The sequence below is a fragment of the Amborella trichopoda genome, chromosome 2 (assembly GCF_054954075.1).
Source record: "Amborella trichopoda isolate Santa Cruz 75 chromosome 2, AtrichopodaSantaCruz75HAP2 v2.0, whole genome shotgun sequence".
Taxonomy (NCBI): domain Eukaryota; kingdom Viridiplantae; phylum Streptophyta; class Magnoliopsida; order Amborellales; family Amborellaceae; genus Amborella; species Amborella trichopoda.
The window spans coordinates 62,104,688-62,126,438 of NC_142337.1; the positions used below are offsets into that span (position 1 = coordinate 62,104,688).

The 21,751-nt window shown below is 34.9% G+C and overlaps 3 protein-coding genes across 8 annotated transcripts; 1 reads left to right on the top strand and 2 right to left on the bottom strand.

Moving 5' to 3' along the window:
• Positions 1-573: 573 nt before the first annotated feature.
• On the bottom strand, positions 574-6,319 carry LOC18445243 (uncharacterized). 6 transcript variants are annotated; one of them, XM_020674154.2, is made up of 4 exons: positions 6,138-6,319; positions 4,405-4,666; positions 3,002-3,221; positions 574-1,714 (listed from the first exon to the last, which is right to left on the bottom strand). In XM_020674154.2, the coding sequence occupies exons 1-4, from the start codon at positions 6,299-6,301 to the stop codon at positions 666-668; spliced, it is 1,695 nt and encodes a 564-aa protein (XP_020529813.1). In that variant the 5' UTR covers positions 6,302-6,319; the 3' UTR covers positions 574-665. The 6 variants fall into 6 exon arrangements, with proteins under 6 accessions (XP_020529813.1, XP_011627418.2, XP_011627417.1 ...); XM_011629116.3 differs by having other exon boundaries at positions 6,114-6,319; XM_011629115.3 differs by having other exon boundaries at positions 6,108-6,319.
• A 1,083-nt stretch (positions 6,320-7,402) lies between these two features.
• On the bottom strand, positions 7,403-11,444 carry LOC18445244 (rRNA-processing protein). The gene is made up of 3 exons (XM_006855385.4): positions 11,132-11,444; positions 7,987-8,096; positions 7,403-7,866 (listed from the first exon to the last, which is right to left on the bottom strand). The coding sequence occupies exons 1-3, from the start codon at positions 11,265-11,267 to the stop codon at positions 7,552-7,554; spliced, it is 561 nt and encodes a 186-aa protein (XP_006855447.1). The 5' UTR covers positions 11,268-11,444; the 3' UTR covers positions 7,403-7,551.
• Positions 11,445-13,162: 1,718 nt separating this feature from the next.
• Positions 13,163-14,158, top strand: LOC18445245 (pentatricopeptide repeat-containing protein At5g27110). The gene has a single exon (XM_006855386.3). It carries the CDS (start codon positions 13,163-13,165, stop codon positions 14,156-14,158), a length of 996 nt encoding a protein of 331 aa, XP_006855448.3.
• The last annotated feature ends 7,593 nt before the right edge of the window (positions 14,159-21,751 follow it).

A 21,751-nucleotide genomic window follows, 5' to 3' on the forward strand; every position in this document is an offset into this window, starting at 1 on the left:
AGATCCCCAAACAAAGAGTACCAGCTAATTGATTTCCAGGGAGATTGCCGGTTGTTTGGATCCAAAATTTGAAACGAAAACGTTTTTGACAAAAACTCTCTATTTTGAACCAAAAATAGAGAAATTGCTTTTCTCCTATAAGCTAAAAACTTAATTTCCAGAGCCAAACTAAAAAATAAAAAATTCAAAGTAGTGTATAGGTCGTTGGTAGATGTGGGGGCTCTGAGTCAGCGCTGACCCAGACTCACCTAGCATCTTTAACGTTGGTTGCAAAGTCTAGGCCGATCAAACCCTAACCGACCCGTTCTCTTAAAGCATAAATGTTTTAAAAAATATATAATATTTTTTAAAATATAAAATGTAAGCTTTAAGTAAAAAATAGTGGGTCGGCCGAGCTCGACCAGATTAGGTCAACAACATCGTTTCAATTTCGATGGACCCAAATGATTGCCTCGACCAAAGAATCCATGAATGCTGTCTCTGCAGGAAATGCAGATTCAGCAGCAGCCAGACAAAACTCATAAAGAAGCATAAAACATAGGTAGATAAAAGCACCCGAAGGACAAACAACTCTGACAGCAACTCTTGAAGATTACTCGTATTCATATAGCAATATAATCGTTTAACCTACCTCTAAATTGGATGCCCAAACATTCTCTCACTCGTCATTTTTTTGGATCATATTCAGTCGAGCACATGTCATTGGGCTCTGGTGACCTCCTTTCTGGTGGAGCCGAACAAACCGGTATCACTGACCTTATCTGAACTGCTGGAGCCATGAAATTCGCAACATGCGAATGACTGAACCTACGCATGCTCTGTCCCTGAAAGTGCATTGAACTGGGGGCTATCGGCCTAAGTCTAGATTCTCTCACAACAGGTCGGTTTCGGATCTCTGTAGCTGAAGCTCCCAAAGAGCCACCCTGAACACATAAATGCTCTGTCTCCTTACCTTCGTGAATCTGAGAAATACAAGAATTTTGATGCGAGGATTCAGAATTCTCGCACTTTGATTCCCTCTCTACTCCTGAACCACGACCCTTTTGCTTTTCTTCCTCCACCTCCTGAATTTTCACATTGGATTTGACAGAAGCACGAGGCATCTGGCTTTTGAATGGCCGGAGGTTGGGAGTATCAGACCGGTGATTGGAATTCAGGTTGCTGGAATCTATCCTGGAATTTGGCATTAATACCTGATGAGGCCACTCTCTCTTTTCCCTCCTGTTTTCCTCTTGTAACTCATGCATGTGACACCCACTGGTTCTAACCTGCATGGGCAGCGGTTCAAGAGAGAGAAAAGGTGGCGAAAAAGAAGAAGAGACTCCCATGACCATTCTTGTAGGGCTGGATAAGCCATGGTTTGCATGATAAGAGGCCTGAATGTATGGCAGCAGTTGGGGAGGCGGGGAAACTGCAAATAAGTTGTGTTGCTGATTCCATGAATGGTACATAGAAATGTCAGTTGAGAAATCACAGGGAGACCAATTTTGATATGGTAAGATTGGATATGCAGTAGACATAATACATGATTGGGGAATCTCTCTCCTATGCATATTTGGATCCTGGCTTTTTTGCTGTCGTTCATGTTGAACAGGTGTCTTTTGCTGGATAGTTAGGCTGAGCCCTGCAAGAAGACGAGCAATGGTGACCTGTTCTTGCTCTTCGCTAACCTCACACTCTGATGACAAAGAGGAATAAGGACCAGATTGCGACACTGAAAATAAGAAAAAGGAAAAGAAGAAAACAATCAGGTCCTTCTCTAGCAATAAACAAAAATCAGAAATGTATAATAGGCAGAAAGGTTATCAGTGATCGCCCTTCAGATCTTCTCAGTTGATATGGTAATGGTTGAAAGAAAAAAATTGACAAAAAAGCATCTGACAGTACCTAAAAGGATTAACAACCACGATAATACATCACCCAACAGCTACCTCAAATACAAATTTATAATTTTGGTTTACAATCTCTTTCCGGTATTGCAGGATTTCAATGTTTTGAACTGGAACTCTCCCCCATAATGTGAATATTATTAACTCAATAGAGTGGTTATGTTTCATGTGGTAGTTAAATGCTTTTCCTGAACAGTTTGCTTTCTTCTACATGGGGCAAATGATAGCCCATTTATGGTCCATAGCCGCCTTTGCAGTAATATTAACATCTATCTCAGAAATAACAAACTCATATTACCAATGTTCAAATAAAGGATACCATGACAGATTTTTGGGAAGGACCGAAATATCCTTATCTTTTTAGAACTAGTCAAAAGTATGCTTGTCACAATACAATCACATTCTTTGTTTGACTCTTTCATGCAATTATCTATATCTTGCAAATTCAAGTAAACTAATTTCCCATTACATTTTCATTCTTATTCAAGCAATGCACATGCATTGATTCTCATGTGTCACGCTATTTCTTTCATAGAATTTGATGGGTGTGCACGAAGTGCTATAAAAAAAAGTAACTGGATATGGAAATTTCTTTATGAGTCCCAAAATAATTGACAAAATGATCCAGAATTTTCCGTAGGTCCAACTGCTAGCTCTGTGGGTGTGTTAACTTACATTAGAACGTCCTAAAAGTCTCCCATTGGTGCCATAGGCAATACTTTATTCTAAACTTCAATTACAAATGAAAAAGTTGACTATTGTTTGATATTTATGTACTTTTTTGTGAAAGCCAATAGTGATAGTTGGTTCATCATTATATTTGGCACTTGATGCTGGCTGGGGACATGGTTTGAGCTTTCTAACATGGCAGTTATAATAATAGGTCCTCCAGGAGGAGTGCTAATGAAATAACATCAGGCTACTTTCATCCCTTTCTCTGTTTACAGGTACGCATTAAATTTAGATCTTCACATCTATAATTCATCAAAATCCATAACCAAAACCAAAAAACGGATTCAGTTATTCAGAAACTCAAGGCTGCTGACGTTTCATTAAAATTTGAACATCTAATTCAACAGAAAAAGAGCCCAAGAGACTAGAAATGGACTCACTCTGTTTCAGAGCTGTCCAGGCAGCCATGGCTGCATTCTTCTGAGCTTGTTTCTTGCTCTTTCCTGGATCTCCTGAAAAGGTCATTCCTGCAAGCTCGACAGTGCTCAAGAAAAGTGGCACATGACCAGGTCCGGATCGCACGGTGGTGTAAACAGGGAGGTCTAACCCAGCTCTGTGTGCTGTTTCTTGTAGCAAATTCTTGTACACACCGGTCTCATCCTGCATATTCATAGGCAAGCAAAAGCTCAAGACTCCTTAACCATATATACTGTACCCAATTGGATAAATGACACAAAAGCACAATAATTCAACAAGGAATAGACAATACTAAGCCACCCGCAGAAAATGAAGTTAATGAATTATGAACAAATTTAAATAGTTAGTTCTAAGAGACACTCATGGTTAAAAATGATGATATTCAAATTATGCAGTAAATGGATAAACCACCACAAAGGTTAAATAATCCTATAAACACTTCATTCTTAAAAAAAATTACAAACTACATAGTATTCACTGGGATGAGTTAGCATTTACATTACTAGTAATGTCAGAAGCGAGCACAAATAAAATCCCAAATGTCACTGTAAGAGTCAAGTACTTCTATCAAGATGATTTAAGTCTAAAAGATGAATAGTTGAAACTCTATTTCAATCACATAATTGAAAGCTTTTTATCAATCACAATTCTCCTCTGCGAAGTCAAAGGTTTTTTTTATTTCTTATGTCTCCTTATAACTTCTGGATTAGTGAGTCAGTTCCAAAACCCTCATGAAGTAATAATTCAGATAGAAATCTCAAAGAACCTTCATTCAATCCAACATTTGACTTATTAAGAGACATCCAGAGAATAATGAAGACATGTGAACGCTACAGTTGAATCCCAGAAATCACCACAACTTTTGAAGAAATGAGAAAGTATCTAGTGTATCCCTAAAAAGAGCAAAATAGTGAGTTTACACGCAAATTAACAATATATTGAAAAGAATAGAATTATAGTTTTAATTATCAGAGAATTCAATTATAGTAGAAGAATGAAAGTTCCGATCAATTAGAAGCTGAATATTAGCGTTGAGATAACTTTACCTTCTCCAATCATATTGAGAGAGGAGGAAGTATACAAAAGGGTAAACTCTTTGTTTGTTTTTAGGCTTAGTATTCTTTTTCCTTTCATTCTTTACCTTTTCGGTAAAACATTTGTGTTACCATCTGCAGGCCCCCTCTGGTCAACCCTCTAATAAAATCCCAAAATTACATCTTCACTCACCAAAATGTTGCTGAGTTCCAATACTTTAACAAATTCTTGACGATGAATCAGATTTTTGGCCTTCTACCCAGTGAATGATCTAATACATAATCATCACAGATAACGGGAAAGAAAGAGGACAAGAAAAGTGTGAATGTACCAGAACTCTCGAAGCTAACAATCTTGAAGGGCCTTTTTTGGAGAGAGCATTAAGAGCCACCTCAGCAGCTGAATGCTCAGCCTGTCTAAGGGTGGTACAGTAATTTGGACTTTCAAAGATCTCGCCATTGAAGTTAACAGTGGATTTGAATCGAGGTGCATGATCCGGTCCTTCTCGGAGGCATGAATAAGATGGAAGGTTAAAACAGCTTCTCTGAGCTAACTCCTGCAGCTGATTTTTATACATGCCTGGACATCGGAATCTGATAAACATGAGTGGAATAAACATAAGTTACAGACAAGCCCACCTCAAATGCAAAAGCAAACCTGTAGTCCCAATAACTGCATGTAAATGCTTGTTGCTTCAAAATGGGTCTCTGATTAGAAGAACTGTCTCTTGAAAATCAGTATCTAGAGTTAAATAAACTGGACCTATCATCCATATAATACACAATAAAAACATCAATAGCCATTCCATTATTGATACCATCACGATACGCAGAGAACTGATGTTTCAGAAAAGGAAATGGTATCCTCCAAAACTATAAAACCTGGACAACCCAAATTTGCGTGATCATTGAATTTATATAAATTGGATTTTTCCCTGTATTAAACACCAAGAAAAGAGCATGAGTTTCTTCTGATTAAAAACACCCAGCATTTTATAAACATGCATGACAATGCGAATTGGCTTGTTTCAATGAGAAATAAATACTTTTCAAAATGAGACTAGAAAGCGCCATAGACGTTTCTTAAAGGCTTAGCTAAAGAAGATGTTTATTAAATAATTAAAATGCCCAAGAATTTCCATGATATATTTGCATAAATTATGAGATTAGTGATTCCCAAACATGTGGTGATTCCTATATATTAATAATGAAAAATAGTCCAGATATTTGTAGTTCATAACAAAAAAAGCCCAGGATTACATATGTAATTGTTTTCCAATAAATAGAAATATTTAGAGTTTTTTATCATAATACAGTGTATGTAAGACAAAAGCATAATTGCAATTTCCAAAGAGATCACGAGAACATGACTGCACATACAAAATAACAGACCGAGAAATTTACTATTTTTTCTTGAAGGGAAAAGAATACCATGGACTGTACATATAAAAAAAAAAGAAAAAAGAAAAAAGACAAAAAAGAAAACTCCTTCCGAAGAAAACCAGTTCTAAACTTCCAATTAGTGAAATTTAAAACTCATTGAGTATATTTTGAACAAAACTACCGCATACTACCACAGTCAACGAAACAAGCGATCCGTTCGAGTTAATGAGAAAAAGTGATTAAAAAATACACAATCATGACTGTAAAAAACGAATTCCAAAGCACTGGCACTCCATTTCTCTCTCACAACCTTCTGGAGTAAAGCATTGATGATCCAGAATTAGGGCATCTTTCACTTCTCTGAGAACAACTTAGATTCAATTAATTGCTCAAAAAATAAAAACTAAACAGTGGATTGAATTTCTCAATAACGCATTGTGCATTAAATAAAATTTTCCAGGTATACCATACGTGGCTGAATTCCGCAGTGTTGCATTAGGTAAAAATAAGGGAAAACGGAAAAAGGAGAAATACTGACTTTCACATTGAACTTCCTTGAAAAAAAGATCCATTCACACATTCAGAAACCCTTAATTAAGAAAATACTATAACCATTTTTAAATATTGTTGACACTCTAATCGGAAATGTTACCACAACCCTCGGAAACAAGGGGAAACTCGCCGGAAAATGACACTTCGTTCTTCACGCTTCCTGAAAACGCCAGGGAAGCTATAAGAAACAACTAGACGAGATCGTGACCGTCTATTCTCGGGCCTGAATCGATTCCTTTCCACAAAAAATGACGCCGGAAAATTCGGGCAAGGACACCGGAATAGCAAAGGCATCTACTTCGAAATGTGGTCTAGTATATAGTCAGCACTTTACTAACTAAATAGACTATTTTTCACGGTCCAGATTAGCCAAATGCAAAGGTATGTTCGCTATCTGGACCGTCCATAAGTAAATGGAGAGTGAAGGCCCACAGTATGGAGAAATGACCAAATAAACTTAATATTTTAAAGAGATGACGTATTAATCGTTTTTTAACCTATCCATTTTGCCCTTTCCATTAAAGAAAATAAATGAGTGAAGAGTCAATACAGCCTCGGCTTTTACGAAAACAAAACCTCAAATCCTAATAAGGAAAGCACTTTCGGCGTCAGTACTCGAAAATTAATTTCCAACGACAATAAAATTTAAAACTAAAAAAATGGTATAATCTTGTATATCTATAAACATTTAATTTTAGGGCGAATTAGGTGATCTAAATGATTTGTTGAAAAAAAAAAATATATATATATATATTTTTTTAAATTTCAAATCCTAATTTTTTTACCCAACCATAATATTCAAACGAATTGATTTAAAGGTATTTGAACACTTAGGATTGCAATTCTGAACAAGTTATGAGTGATACTTTACGTATTTTGATAAGACTACAGCACTTGGAAATTTGTTAGTATCCCATAACTAAAAGTATAATCTTTAATAAAAGAGATTGACGGACCAAAATTTGTATAACCAACTCCAAATAGTTGAGAAATAGACGACGATGATGCCATAACAATGTTAAGAAACAACATAATAAGTTGTACATTGTTCGCCATATTCCTTTATCGATTTTCCTTCTTTTATGAAAGGGAGAGGAGAGAAAAACATTATATGCCAGCAAAATTTTAGTAATGCTAGAATTTAGATATATATATCAACAAGAATGGTGCATTATACTTCATCGGATTTTAATCATTAAACCGACTCTAAAATCGTAGACTCGAGCAAAAATTGTGGACTGGTCAGAGGCAGTAGGTGAAAAGTGTTTTTCAAGCAAAACACAAACAATATCAAATTAATTCACCGACCTAATGACTACACGTAACCTTCAAAATTTCAACACTAACTCTTCCAAATAAGGCACAAGTCCTCAACAGGTTCCTCTTCTCTCTCTCTTTCTTTCTAAATTATACTTGCATTGCTATCACTCAATTTGTCAAATTTGTCAGCTCTTTAATATGTGCTGACTAAAAGTCAAAAAAAAAGTGAAAAGAAACAAAATCTGGTTGGAGCATAGAATAAGGCCTAGACGATGATGATATGGTTAGTTAGAGGAGTTTTGAATGCCTTGCAGTAGATGCTCAAGTCTGTATTTCATGACGGGCTGCCCCGAACGCGTTTTCTTCAGCATCTTCTCTTTTAGTGCCTTCCGCTGAGCTTCTACCCTCTCTCTATCTTCTCGCTTGGCTTTTGCAATAGCTTCTCTCTCTGCTCTCGCCTTCTCTTCTTCTTGTCGCTTCTTCTCATATTCTTGCATCAAACTCTGTGATACTTTTTTCTTCCTCCTCTTCTCTTTACTGCTTCTGAGTTCACCTTCATCCTGCTCAGATCTCTGAAAGACTTGCGGTTTCAGTTCTTCCTGTAAAAATATTTTACAATAAAATCTCAGTCACATTGTTAAATAAGCATATTCCCATAATACACAGAGAGACAGAGAGAGAGGTAGGGAGGTAGAAGAAAGGGACAGGTTGCTTCCAACCTCTGATATGCTTATGTTTCTCGGAGTATTATACTTTTCACCTTCTTTCTTCACAAACTTCTTGTATTTGCTCACATGTTTTGCATTCCTGTACAACTCCCTTTGCTTTTCTGAAAACATGAACAAACATCCTCCAATGAGAGAGAGAGAGTGAGGATTTATGCACAACAGAAGTTTCCTATACACAATTAAGTTCAATAAAACATGTCCACAGCACCTAAAACGGCATCACGAATGTGAGAGTCGAGAGCAGCAAATTCAAACAGAACACAAACCAAAAACTCCATATCTCAATGATCCCAATTTGGAAATGTATTGCTCAAATCCATGAGAGCATCATTTAGCATGAGACATAACATGAACAGACACTACTCCCATGTCAAAATACACGATATGCATTTTCCAGAACAAGCAACACAGCTCAGTACAATTCCATTGACTAATGAAGAGGGAAGAATCAATGACTGAAGAGTGAACCTTACAATGAAAAGTAAAAATAAAAAATGTTCACCATCAGCACCAATGAGTCTTAACTTGGAATCATAAATTTCCACTCACAATTTCTTATAATAGAGAAGATCAGAATGGAGGACAACAAAATAATAAGACCAAAAGGTAAAATAGAGGAATTGAGATGTTGAAGCTTAAAGGACATGCAAAGCAACATTGATGGAGGTTGCAATGTGACCTCAAGTAATTACAGGAAATAAAACAACCTCTAGATTTTTTACTGCAGTAAAAATAAGGTAGTTACTCAAGGGGTTTGCAATCAAAAGGAAGCATTTTCTCAGTAAAGTCTACAACACTTTGGTTGGATAAAAGAATTAATACCCCAAGGGTTTAGATTTATTATAAATATTGCTCCAGGTTAGAATTTACAACATATTATTGTTATAAGCAAGAAACCGTTCATTTGCGATAAGCACAATATCTAACACGCAGAACCCATTCTGGTGCATAGCAAGACGTCGCACTAGCATCAGAATTACATGCCAGACAAACAACAGACCTTTTTCCAAAGTTTTTCATTTTGCTCTTTTTTGATGATTACCTTAGCTTACGTATTGATTGACAAGTTTTGGAGGTTTCAAATAAAATAGGGAAATTATCAAATTACACTTATGACTTGAACTATTTAATATTTTACCCACAATTTTTTATGCAATTTCAAATTACCCATCGTTCTCTTGAGCAAATTTCAAATTACCCATCAAATGACACATGAAAATCAGTTTTAAAATTTATCAAAATACACCAAGGGTAAAATGTTAAATAGTTCAACCATTAGGTGTATTTTGATCAATTTCCCAAAAAATATTTCAAATTAATGGTCCAACCTTTAGGAATTAAATATCCAAAAATATATCAAACTCATCATGATACACAAGCATATGGGCAACAATATATTCCAAAATAAAGCTAGAAGTTGAACTAGCACAAATAATTGTCAAAGGTGTCCTGGGGCACATTTCAAGCACAAGTGACAGGTCCAAAGCCTCGAAAATGCATGCATGTAATGGTCATATCTAAAGGCAATCCGGAGCGCCCGCACTCCTTGTGTAAAGCACATGCCTTATAAAGCGCAAGCCTTATGCTTGAGGTGCACAACAAACCAAGTGGCATATCCATTTCTGCCCCCTCCACTACACCTCCCATGGCATAAGACCTTTAAAAGATTAAATGCATTTTAGACAATCACTTCTGAAACTTGAGCATCCCATGTTGAACTTTTTCTTTTATTATCGGTAGTCCTATATAAATTTTATTTCAAAAAGAAAAGGTCATTGACCTAAAAATGCATTGCAAGATCAACAAACATAGTAGCATGGTGTAGCAGAAGAATAAATTGTTAATGGCGATTAGCTAAACCTTTTTTTTAACAAATTTTCACTATTATCAGCATATTGATGTTTTTCCTTAAATCAAACATGGAGGGAGACTCATGAGATCATCTCTGGCAGTTACATATTTGGATCAATAGAAATATAATACAACAGGACACATTTTTGCACAGGATATATACTCGAAAATTTACATTCTGTCCAATGAATGTTAAAACAAAAAAATAAAAAAATCATCCCTATTTAATATTTTCAAAAAGATCTGATCAGGAACCATATGGTTCAGATTCAAAGAAGCTCAAACAATTACCAACGCATTGTTTTCAATAAGTAGTAATGTGTGTTGCACTTATAATAAAGCATCACAAGAATGCATAAATTCCTCACTCCAAAACGATGTTTTCAGTCCATAGGAAATGTTACAAATTTAAAATATTTAATTAATGAAAACTTGAGAAGCATTCTATACCTCGCTGTGCATCATATTGAGATCGTTCATTGGAGATCACAAATCTTTTTGCGTCACTATCGAAATGAGAAAGACATTTTTAAGCATTCTATTAAGTGCCAAACTACAAATGGCTTAAAATAACAGAACAAAAGGGAAAAAGCAGGCCTAGAGAACAAGAGTTGAAATTTGTAATCACCTCTTTCCTTACATCTAATTGATGCTTGGAATGTTCCAGTTCACAAGATTAAGGTTACATATCTGGCTGTTTTGAACCTCTGCAACACTAGAAGGAAAGCTCAACTTCATACAAGTAAAAAGATAAACCGAGAAGTGCATCATACACATTATTATTATCACGGTATCACCCACAAAACCAAGTAGAACACAACCCAAGTCTAAAGTCTAAACACCCATAAACTGAAGAATCTCAAAATCCAACTCATCCCTTATCAGGTCTACTTTGATGAATCGGAGCAACAGAAACCGACCCCAAACATGCCAAAGGAAAATTTTTTCAAAGCAGAATAATTGCAAATTTGGCATCCAAGAGAAAAGGAAATTCTTTCTTTTTTTTTCCTTTTTACTTTTGATAGACGTTACGAATTGAATTGAATTACAGTAAACAACAAAAAAAATAAGAGACACTAAAAAAACCCTAAAACCTAATTCGGAAACCAAAATTTCTAAATCAAATTGAATCCCAACATTCCCCAAAAACACATAAGTAGAGCTTAGGAGTGATCTAACTCAATTACACAGAATATCAAAACTCAAAGAATGAAAATATCCACAAAAAACACAGAATAAAAAGATATCAATAGAGAGAGATATATATATATATATATATATATACTTATTATTGCAGGATTGTATTGGTTGTCCTTTGATTTGGCATTTGCAAAGGCTTCCAAAGAAAGACCCATTCCTCCCAATCGCTTATGCTGATTCTTCTTCATCATCTCATGCTTTGGCTTCAACTGCTTCTCCATTGCAAAAGAATACGACGCAACAAGATACCAAGAAATTGAAAATGAAACAGAAAGAAACCAGTGTAGAGCGGCAGAGAAACCACGCAATTTTCCCTAGCTTAAGGGCTTAACCCAATCTCGAGCTAAAAACCCCCAACTCACGTGGGCCGCATCAACCGTTAAAAACGAAAGGGTATAAAAATAAAAAAAAAAAAGAAGGGAAAATTGTTTCACCGCATTTTTTAAATGACCGGATTACCCCTTCCTTGGAAAAAAATATAAATTTATGAAAAAGTTCATATAAGGTGCCAACTTTTGACTGTACGAGTAAGATACACGGCAAATGCACAACAAAATTCATCAAAGAATGTTGTTTTATCATTAGAAAACCCTTCATCATATCCACTTTGTTATGTATGAATATGAAAGGAAAATTGAATTTCAAGTATTAATAATAGTACATCTTGTAACACATCCTCTAGACCATCTATTATTAAGATCTTTTAGTGTTTATAGATTTTCTAGATCTGCAACATTTTTGGAGCTTTCAATTTTATAATAAGGGTGAAAAATATTTTTTAGGGCGATCATAAGAGCTTCGCCGCCTAAAATATATCTTGTGATGAGATTTTGGGGTGCACCTTACCGTGATTGTTTAAGGTTGACACCTTATACAAACCTCACCCATAAATTTTAGTACTGAAACAACATTTTTCCACATTATTTTTAGGTGTGCCTTACTTTGAATGTTTAGGTTTAGGCATTTTTATACAAGAATGTGGTTTCCAAAAGTTGCAATATTAAACAATCCAATTAAGACGCACCTCTAAATTTTATTATAAATATAATTTTGATATAAAAATTCTTAGGATGACTTGAGAATCTATTGTCATCACTAATTATACAATTTTAAACTCTAAAAATGGTTCAAATCAAGTAGATCTATAAACACATGAAGATATTGAAAATGGACGAGCCAAATAATGTGTTGCAAGATACACTCTTTCGCGGACTCGAAATCGTTTTTTCTTTTTATATTCATAGATCTGGATATTGAAATGATCAATTATAAAGTTTTTCAACACCCAAACAACCTTTTATGATGGACTTTTGAGGTGCATCTTTAATTCTATATTTTAAGGTTGCAACCTTATATAAGCTTTTTCTTTACCCATATGGGTGTAGTTTGAAAATAAGGCACACCTTCAAAAGTGTTGAAAGATATTGTTTAAGTATTGAAAATCTTTTTGATGCTTTTAAAATTTATTTTCATCTCTAACTATAAAATTTAAAGCTTATGTAGATTGAGCAGATCTATGAACAATTGAAAATCTTAAAAACTGACGGTGTAGATAATGCATTACAAATTACATTATTTTCAGGAAATTCAAATGTTTTCGTGGCCTTAAATATTCAGGTAGAAATTTTGAGGTCGTGGTTTAAGACCGCCGCACCTTTATATGAACTTTTTCGTATTGATATGGCATACATACGAAAATAATCGCATAACGGTCGCCTCTGAACAGTGGGGATCCCGGTTTCGATCCATGGCGAACCTTGTCTCTCCCATGGCTCACCTCCACAACCCCCACGCCTTCTCTCCACCACCACCACCACCACCACCAACAACGTCCTCTCTCTCCCTACCAAAAACTCTCACCCCTCGCGCCCAAAGATCAAAAAGCAACCACCCTCCTCCACAACCCAACTTCTCTATCCCTTCAAAGGACCAATGGAACCTTCAAAAACGAGTAAAGGAAGCCATAGAAGTCCTAGACATGATGCACGCCCAAGGCTTGCCCCCCGATCGCACCCTCTTCTGCATCCTCCTCAAAATGTGCTCGGAAAACTTAGATTTCTCTTCTGGTCTCTTAATCCATGACAAAATCAGAGTGCTCGATCTCGAAACCGATATCATGGTAGCCAACAAACTCATGGATTTTTATGCGAAATGTGGTCGCCTCCTTCTTGCTCGCCGATTGTTCAACAAAATGAGGGAGAAAAACACGGTTTCATGGACGACATTGATCTCTGCATATTATCAGAGTGGCCAGCCTCACCGGGCTCTCAAATTGTTCGATGAGATGAAGAGAGTCAAAGCCCTGCCTAATGTTTTTACATATACTGTAGCTTTCAACGCGTGCTCTAAAGTGGGGGACTTGGAAAGGGGGCGAAAGCTCCATAGAGAGTTAATTGAGCAAGAACTGGAATCGGATGAGTTTATTGGTTCAGCTTTGATTGATATGTATGGGAAATGCAGAAGCATTGATGATGCACTCAAAGTATTCGATGAAATGAAAGAACCGAGCTTAGTGGCTTGCACGGCAATGATCGATAGCTATAATCTCAATGGCAAGGGAAAGGAAGCCATGGCTCTGATCAGGCGAATTTTGAGCTCTGGATTGAGTTTGGAAGCCATTAAAGAGTTGGGTTTTTCTTGCATGATCAGAGCTTGTAGCCATGAGATGGCTCTAAAGCAAGGCCAGGAAATCCATGCTCAATTGATCAAAACTGGGTTTGATTCAGATGTCCGAGTCTTGGATTCCCTTATTGATATGTATAGAAATTGTGGAAAAATGGATATAGCTTTGTATATATTTGATGGGTTACTTGTGAGGAATGTTAATTTATGGTGTAGAGTAATAATGGGATGTGTTGATAGCGGGTGGAGAGAGAAAGCACTGAGGCTTTTTGCTGATATGATTTCTGATGGGTTGGAGCCTAACCCATCTTTGATTATAAGCGTTATGAGGGCTTGTGATTGTGTAGAGGAAGGGAAAGGGATTCATGGTCATTCGATCAAATTAGGGTTATTAAGATCCATGGAAGTTAACTTGAATCCTGAATTTGCTGATATGTATAGACGATTTAGCGCAAGCGATGAAGCTCAGAAATTGGATGAATCCCATTAAAGTATGTAAGAGTCTATATGGCTTGACGATTCATATTACTATAATTTTTTCCTGAGAGAGAAGATGAACATCTCTTTCTATGATTTGTTTGAACCTCCTTGGAAATGGAAGATCCTACTTACTGGAAGCTGGACCATGTGACTGACAAATACTGTGTATGATAAGTTTTCTGGAATTTTGAAAAGCAAGAGGACCTGTGTTTGATTGAACCTGGAATTCTGGAAATATGGAGATCTAGAAATAAGCCAGTTATAAGCATTCATTGAATTTTTTATCGATACAAGGCTGATATCTATTGAATGAGGAAGTTATTCAAATGAAACGGAGAGAGATTAGGAATAGTTTTTGATGCCTCGGTGGAATTATACATCTATCCTCCCCATGTTTTACCTAATTTAGGACGTGAAACACATTCGAAATCAAATCCATTTCCGCTTGAGATCCATGGAGCTCCAAAATAATGCAAATTTGAAGATCTTTAAATAATGGAAAATGGTTTCATGAGTTAGCGGGCGCAAGAGCCCGCTGACTTACAAACGTCCATCTTTAGGATGGACATTATCTACAGTATATTGTCCATAAATAAGGCATGGACGGTGCATAAAAAATACCAAAAAATTATATTTTTAAGTTTAAAAGTTTACTTTTCTTTTCATATTTATGATCATCTTGGCCTAGATGATGAATCTACAAATATATATATATATATATATATATATATATCTATGTAAAAAAAAAAATCATCTACAATGAATTTTAGTGGGGGCCTCCATATGAGCTGGAGGACGCATAGAAATCCCATCCATAAATAATTGAAATAGATATAGACTATTTTAAGGCCCAAAATTCTTTTTTGTTTGTTTGTTTAAGATCCATTATCAGGGCAGTTGAGATGATAGGATAGGTTATGGATTGAATCCATCTCCTAAATGGACCTTGGAAGGTTCATGGATGCAACTCCAATCCTTCCCTGAGAAGGGTGGACATAATAAGTCCTACAATGTAAAAAATTGTATATTTGTTCCTGGTGGACAATCATGTTGAAAAGGGATTCATATGATCCAAAACTTCTAAACTAGAGAAGCTCAGTTTAGAAAAAGAAACATAAGGGAATTTTTTTAACCCAAAACTTTGAATATATGGAAGATCAGTCTTAAAAACGAATATTTACTTTAAGACCAAAAAGTTTCTTTTCATCTCCTTTCATTTCTTACAATTTTCCATCTTCATTGTCAACAAGTTATGCTTGCAGGGTTAAAGCTGTCGTAGTTGGTTACGTTAATCAGTGCAGAATTGGCAGTTAACAAATGGCACCTTGACATTGCTTGGGGCAGCGTTGCATGACTAGCCCTAGTCCACTTAAAATCGGCTAAGTAATTTGGCCTCGACCTAGTGGTAAGGCGAGTTTTGGGCAAGCTGGGTGTTGAACTCCCCCAATAAAACCCCTAAATACAAATGAAGGATATATTGCTTAGAAATGACTTTTTGATATTTTTGATAGATTTTAGGCTGCTTTGGGATCTTTCATATCCTTTCTTCTTTTTTTTTTAAATTTTTGCGTGTTATGAAAGATATTATTCAAAATCTTCAATAGTATAAATTTTATAGGTTTTTTTCATCTTCGACCTTATGATGATTTCTATTAACTCTAAATCAGACTGAATGGATTTTTGTTATTTTTGAGAAATTTTTTATTTGTTTTAGGGCATGCATTCCTCTGGCGAGAGTGGACCCACTCGAGTCACTCAGCCCAGACAAGGGCTGAGTAGGTACCAGCTAAAAGGCAGCTATTGAAGATAATTTTACAGTGCATGTTATACTTTTAGATCAATTAATTGGGTTCACACAAATCTGGAATACAAACAAATAGATAGAAGAGGATCTCTCACTTGGTAAGACATTAGAGTTTTTGCCTTAAAGAAGTCGGAGAGAGAGAGAAACTGCGGGGATAGAGAGAGGGCTCAGGTTCAGTGGCTTTCTAAGGATTTTCCATTGAGGTTATATAAAATTTTTGGACAAAAGTCGTCTCTTTTTAGGGATTGAATATACAATGAGATCATTTTATCTTTGGAATAGGGCCGTCACAATTATTTATAACCATCCGATGTGAAATCTGATAGTTTGGATGTGTCACAAAGTTCAAAAAAAAAAATTTGAACTTTGAACTTGGTAATGAAATAAATGTAGCCACCCAATTTTACATCCAATGGTCAAGATTTATTGTGATTACTTTATACCAATGATAAATGGTCTCATCATATACCTTTTTAAAATTTTGTGTATATATCCTCTCAACTATTTTTTTGTGCGAGGGAGTTATTATACGATATTCTTCTTAGGGTTGGCAACGTGATGTAGTTGAGATTGAGATTATTGCGTTGGACTAGCTGGAGCGGTTAGATCATGATCGGGCAAAAAAAGAAATAAAAGACAATTTAATTTTTTAGAATGAGTTTTTATTATTTGGGTTAAACCTTTCTTGGTAGGACATTTTTTTTCTTTTTTTTAGAAAGCGTGTCTTCATATTAGATAGCGTCATCTGATTATTAGGAGTAGATAATTATTGGAAGTAGTTTTATGAGATAAGTCTGTTTTTGTTTGGAAGGGTGTGGTTTTCCCTTATACAAAGCTTACCCTTATCTATTGGGTGTTGATTGGTAATCGGAGATAAGGTAAAATAGGAGCGTAATTATTGCAAAGGAAAGGACGTAGTATTAAAAGGGAAGAAGGTGCATTGTAACGTAAAAGGGAGTTTGACGTTGAAAAGAAAAAGCAGAACTTTTTTTTTTTAGATTAGAGAGGTAGAGAGTGAAAAAGATCCCCTCGTGGGTTTAATTTTGCTTTTTCTGTTTCGAGTTGAAATATTGTATTAGCATGTTTTTGTTGTTTCTTCTTGTGATTTTTTACACGATTTTATTTCTCTTTGAAAAGAGGATATTTTAGTCGGTATTGCTGATAAATTTTATTCTGTATCACAACAGTATCGGAGGGCCGCCCTATCCCAAGGCTGACCCTATTTTTTTTTTATAGGGACTTAGGACTGAGCCAAAATGGCCTAAGCACGAGAGACGGCCTAGGACTGAGCCAAAATGGCCTAGGCCCAGCCCAACTTATATAGTTTAAAGTTGGCTTAAGATTGGGCCAAAATGGCCTATACCTCAGGCCACAGCTTGTGGCCCAAGCCCTACCATTTTAGGGCCGGGCCGTGCGGCCCATTACCACCCTTAATTCTACTTGTTAGAGCATACATTACCGCCAATGTTAGAGCGTACATTACCGCCGATGTTAGATTCAGTTGTTTACTAATTTGACCGCTCAACAGGCACTAATTGCTAATACAAACTACTGGAGGAAAAATCAGACAGTTCAAAGGTCAGGCACTAATTGTTAACACAAACTAGTGTAAGAAAAATCAGATAGTTCAATTTCTAACGTGTGTGGTTAGATCGCAACAGGCCAGGTATTTTAAGGGATTTTGTTGTTAATGCATTTTTGAGATTGAAAATTGTTTTGATCCTTAATACTTATTTTTACATTTTCCCATGTTTTGGAAATTTTAAAAAATACTCCCCGAGTACAAATCGATTATTTAAAATCTGTTTTTTCTTTAATTTTCAAATTCATTTTTATGTGCTTTGTTTAATCATGTTTTAAATATAGTTTTCATTTAGATTTTTATTTTTTTAACACTTTTTTACCTTCAAGGACTTGCCCAATTAGGTCGGTTTACCGGTTAGTGTTGAGTAACTGTTGTCCAGTTAACCATTTCGATTCGATTTTTCCTGATACAAATTCTTAATATTTTTAATAAATTGTTCACTTGTCTTTTCAGATGAACATTTATTTCAGCCAAATTACTCTATAGCAAAAAAAAAAGGAATATATATATATATATATATATATATATATATATATATGGTAGTGATTTCATGCAATGGTTGCATCATAATATAATGCAATGACACTTCTAGAAAATCATGTTTGTGGTATTTGTATGACCTAAAATTTTACACACAAACTCTCTTCATCTCAATAATCAATCCTAAAAAAAAAAAAAATTCAATTTGAACCCTAGATATGGTCAAAATGAGTCCCCCTCCAAAAACAAATCTAGACCATTCATTTAGTGAATTTCAAGATCTTAGCCTTTATAAACTCAAAATCATTCTTTTCTTTTTTAACATTATTCATCTAATGACAATAAATCCATCAAAAAAATTGAAAAGTGAAAAAATTTGTCTAAGGCCTAGATCTAAGCATCTCACCAAAATGAATGCCCTGTGTTAATTAGGCTAAAAAAATACTCTCTAGATTGTGTTTTCAAATTTTTATTTTGTATGATTGTTCATTAGAATGAAAAGAGTGTATATTTCAAATTTTGGATAAAACAAATGGAAAATGTTTCTATACTTCCCCTACAACATAGAAGATCTATGTTTCCTCTACCATCCGGCTGTCCAATTTTGATCAAGAGAGTCGCTCACCGTTTGATCTTAGATTCGACGTCTCAAAGAATTTTATTTTTAGCTTTTTTTTATACAAATTATATGAATATGAAATTTGGTATGTGCCATCTTCTCATTGTGGCGCACCTATAAAAAAATATTAAAAATAATTTTCCAATAAAATACAATGATCAAAATACCCCTTGTATCTTTCAGGGGTATTTTGGTCATATTATTTTATTGAAAATCGTTTTTTATATTTTGTCGCTAGTGCAAGTTTAATAGAGGATTGGATGTCCAAATTTGGTGTTAAATAGTTCATAGAAAAAATAATAAAAATAAAATAGTATAAAGATATGACATTGCGATTGGGACAATCTTAGCCCTCAATTCAGAATGGATGGTTGCATAAGGGGAAGTATATAAGCTTTATGTTGTAGGAAAAGCATAAAAAACTTGCCCAAAACAAATAGCCATAATATGGTTTTTGAATATTGTTGCATCATATTACTATACAATCGTTCCATGCATTCATTGTCCATATATATATATGTGCGTTTGTTTAGAGTTAACAGTGTTGTGATTGGGTGTATTTATCAAAACAATCATTATTTTTTTATTAAAAAATTATTTAAATAGGTAACTTTATCATCAAACACAAGCAAGTTTAAAATTTTCACAAAAGAACCATGGCATTTTGGAAGTTAGTATCTTGAAACTTTATTTGTAAAGTGCCCTTGTTCTTTAGTTAAAATTTCAACTTTACCCCATATGGAGATGACAAAAGTAACCTTTGTCTTGTAGTAATATTTACAAAATTACCCTTACAAAAGTATCTTTTTTAAAAAAGTAGACTATAAAATTAATAAATCCACCCTTCACAGCACTCTCTATCTTGAATCGTTGTAATTTGACGGGTTGTGAAGTTTAGATAATCATTATATATATATCTCTGTGCGTGTGTATGCACGTGTGTGTTTTGAAACTCAGATTGAGCGTCTAACTCTAGCCTAGCCCATAGTATGTGACTCAACAAAGCTTGAGTGGACACGGGTGACTAGTAGACAGGGTCAAAAGTTCCTAAAAATAAAAAAACAATCAAAATTTTTGTTAAAAATATAATAAAAATTGTAGGAATGAAATAAAACCAAAGTCAACATAAAATGTCAAAGAAAGCTAAAAAAAATAAAAAAAATAAAAACAAGAAGAAAAAGCTTGGATTTAGAAATGAAAAAAAAAAGTATATAAGGGTGAGGCCCTAAACAATCAAATTAAAATACACCTCAAAATTCACTAGAAGATGTCGTTTCGATGCTAAAAAATCGTCAAATTGATCGTATTGACCTCAAGATGCATGGATATAAAAAAAACTGGATTTCGAGTCTTAAAAAGAGTGCATATTGTAATTCAATATATGGAATTTTTAAGTGCCTATAGATCTACTTGATCTGCATTATTTTTTAAGCTTTAAATCTTAATTAGATATAAAAATCAATTTCCAAGCCATCACCAAGATTTTCAATACTGAAACGACATCTTACGACACCATTTGAAGCTGCACCTTATTTTCATTGTTTAGGGCCTCAACCTTATACAAACCACACCCTCTAGACAAAGTTTCTTTATGGTTGAAGACATTTTTTAAAAAAATTAAAATAAGAAAATATAAAAATAGGGCTTATGGCAAGGAATGCTCACAATTGTAAAAAAAATCCAAATTATATATGTAATTTTTATGTGTGCGGTCTTTTAAAATCGAGGCTCTAAACAATCAAAGTAAAGCGCACCTTCAAATAGTGTCGAGAAATATGGTTTCAATACTAGAGATCTGTGATAGCCTTAAAACATATTTTCATCTTTAATTATAAACTTTAAAGCTTCAAAATAGTGTATCGAGCATATCTATGAAAACTTGAAAATCTTGGAAGTTGACGACCCAAAAATGCATTACAAGATGTACAATTTTCAAAACTTGAAATCCATTTTTTTTTACTTGAAATCTTTTTTTTTCTCATGTCCATGCATCTTGATGTCGAGATGATCAATTTTAGGCTATTTGGGCATCAAAACAACCTATTCTAGTGAAAGTTTTTAGGTCAGTTCTAATTTGATTGTTTAAAACCTCAGCTCTATACGATTTTTTTCTTATTTTTATACATTGATACCATATTTTTATATAAATATTTAAGCTTTTATATTTTTTTTAAATCAACTGAGTTACACTCAAGTACTTTGCTCGGTGGGGACCTAAGTCGGAGCGGGCTAGATCAGAAACCATAAAAACTTGCCACGGATAGAACTTGAGGCATATGATTTTTTATTGTTTTGCGCCATGCGGAGATTGTGTGTTGGATATGGTAATATCCAAAATCACCCATATAAGGAAATCCCATAATATGTGAGATTGAGATTGATAGTGATAAACTTCTTAAAGGAATTAGAAATCCAATTAAATTATGACTATTGGGTATATCTCTTGGTTCTTGAGATATATATAACGTCTATAGGAAGTTTCCTGCTAAATGTGAACTCCTAACCTTATATATATGGAAAGGTGGCTTCATCTAGAGAAAAAGGTAGGACAAGGCCGGCCTCTTTTCAGTCCTATGCAAAGAAACACCACGATACCACGAGGTGCCTGCCGTAGGGTGAGAGGCTCCTCATATAGGGTGAGAGGCTAGTTTCTTGTTGCTTCCTAGGGAGAGAAATACAAGTTATATTATTGGTTTCTCATTTAGTTGTAGAATAGAGATGGGTCTCTTCTCGTTTAGCTGTGGAATAAATATTTATGGAGAGAAACACGAATTCTATTTGTGGTTTCTCGTTTATTTGTAGAATACATATGGGTTTCTTCATCGTTTAGTTGTAGAATAGAGATGGGTTTCTTCTCGTTTAGTTAGCTGTGGAATAGAGATGGGAGGTTGGTTTCTTGCTGCTTCCTATGGGGAGAAACATGAGTTATATTATTGGTTTCTCGTTCAGTTGTGGAATAGAGATGGGTCACTTCTCATTTAGACGGAGAGAAACACGAGTTATATTCTTGGTTTTTCGTTTAGTTGTGGAATAGATATGAGTCTCTTCTCGCTTAGAAGAAATCGAGATGGGTCTGTTCCTGGAGAGTAGTTTAACTTTGGATATAGCCCTATTG

Bases quoted from the DNA above. Each gene is read 5' to 3' on its own strand.
- LOC18445245 (XM_006855386.3), top strand. From the start codon at position 13,163: ATGGTAGCCAACAAACTCATGGATTTTTATGCGAAATGTGGTCGCCTC.
- LOC18445244 (XM_006855385.4), bottom strand. From the start codon at position 11,267: ATGGAGAAGCAGTTGAAGCCAAAGCATGAGATGATGAAGAAGAATCAG. The intron at 8,097-11,131 runs GTATATATATAT...TCATGTTTTCAG, and splicing joins ATACAATCCTGCAATAATAA to AAAAGCAAAGGGAGTTGTAC. The intron at 7,867-7,986 runs GTTGGAAGCAAC...ATATTTTTACAG, and splicing joins GAAACATAAGCATATCAGAG to GAAGAACTGAAACCGCAAGT.
- LOC18445243 (XM_011629116.3), bottom strand. From the start codon at position 6,301: ATGCCTTTGCTATTCCGGTGTCCTTGCCCGAATTTTCCGGCGTCATTT. The intron at 3,222-4,404 runs GTACATTCACAC...ATGAATATGCAG, and splicing joins TGTTAGCTTCGAGAGTTCTG to GATGAGACCGGTGTGTACAA. The intron at 1,715-3,001 runs GTGAGTCCATTT...TCTTATTTTCAG, and splicing joins CTGGACAGCTCTGAAACAGA to TGTCGCAATCTGGTCCTTAT.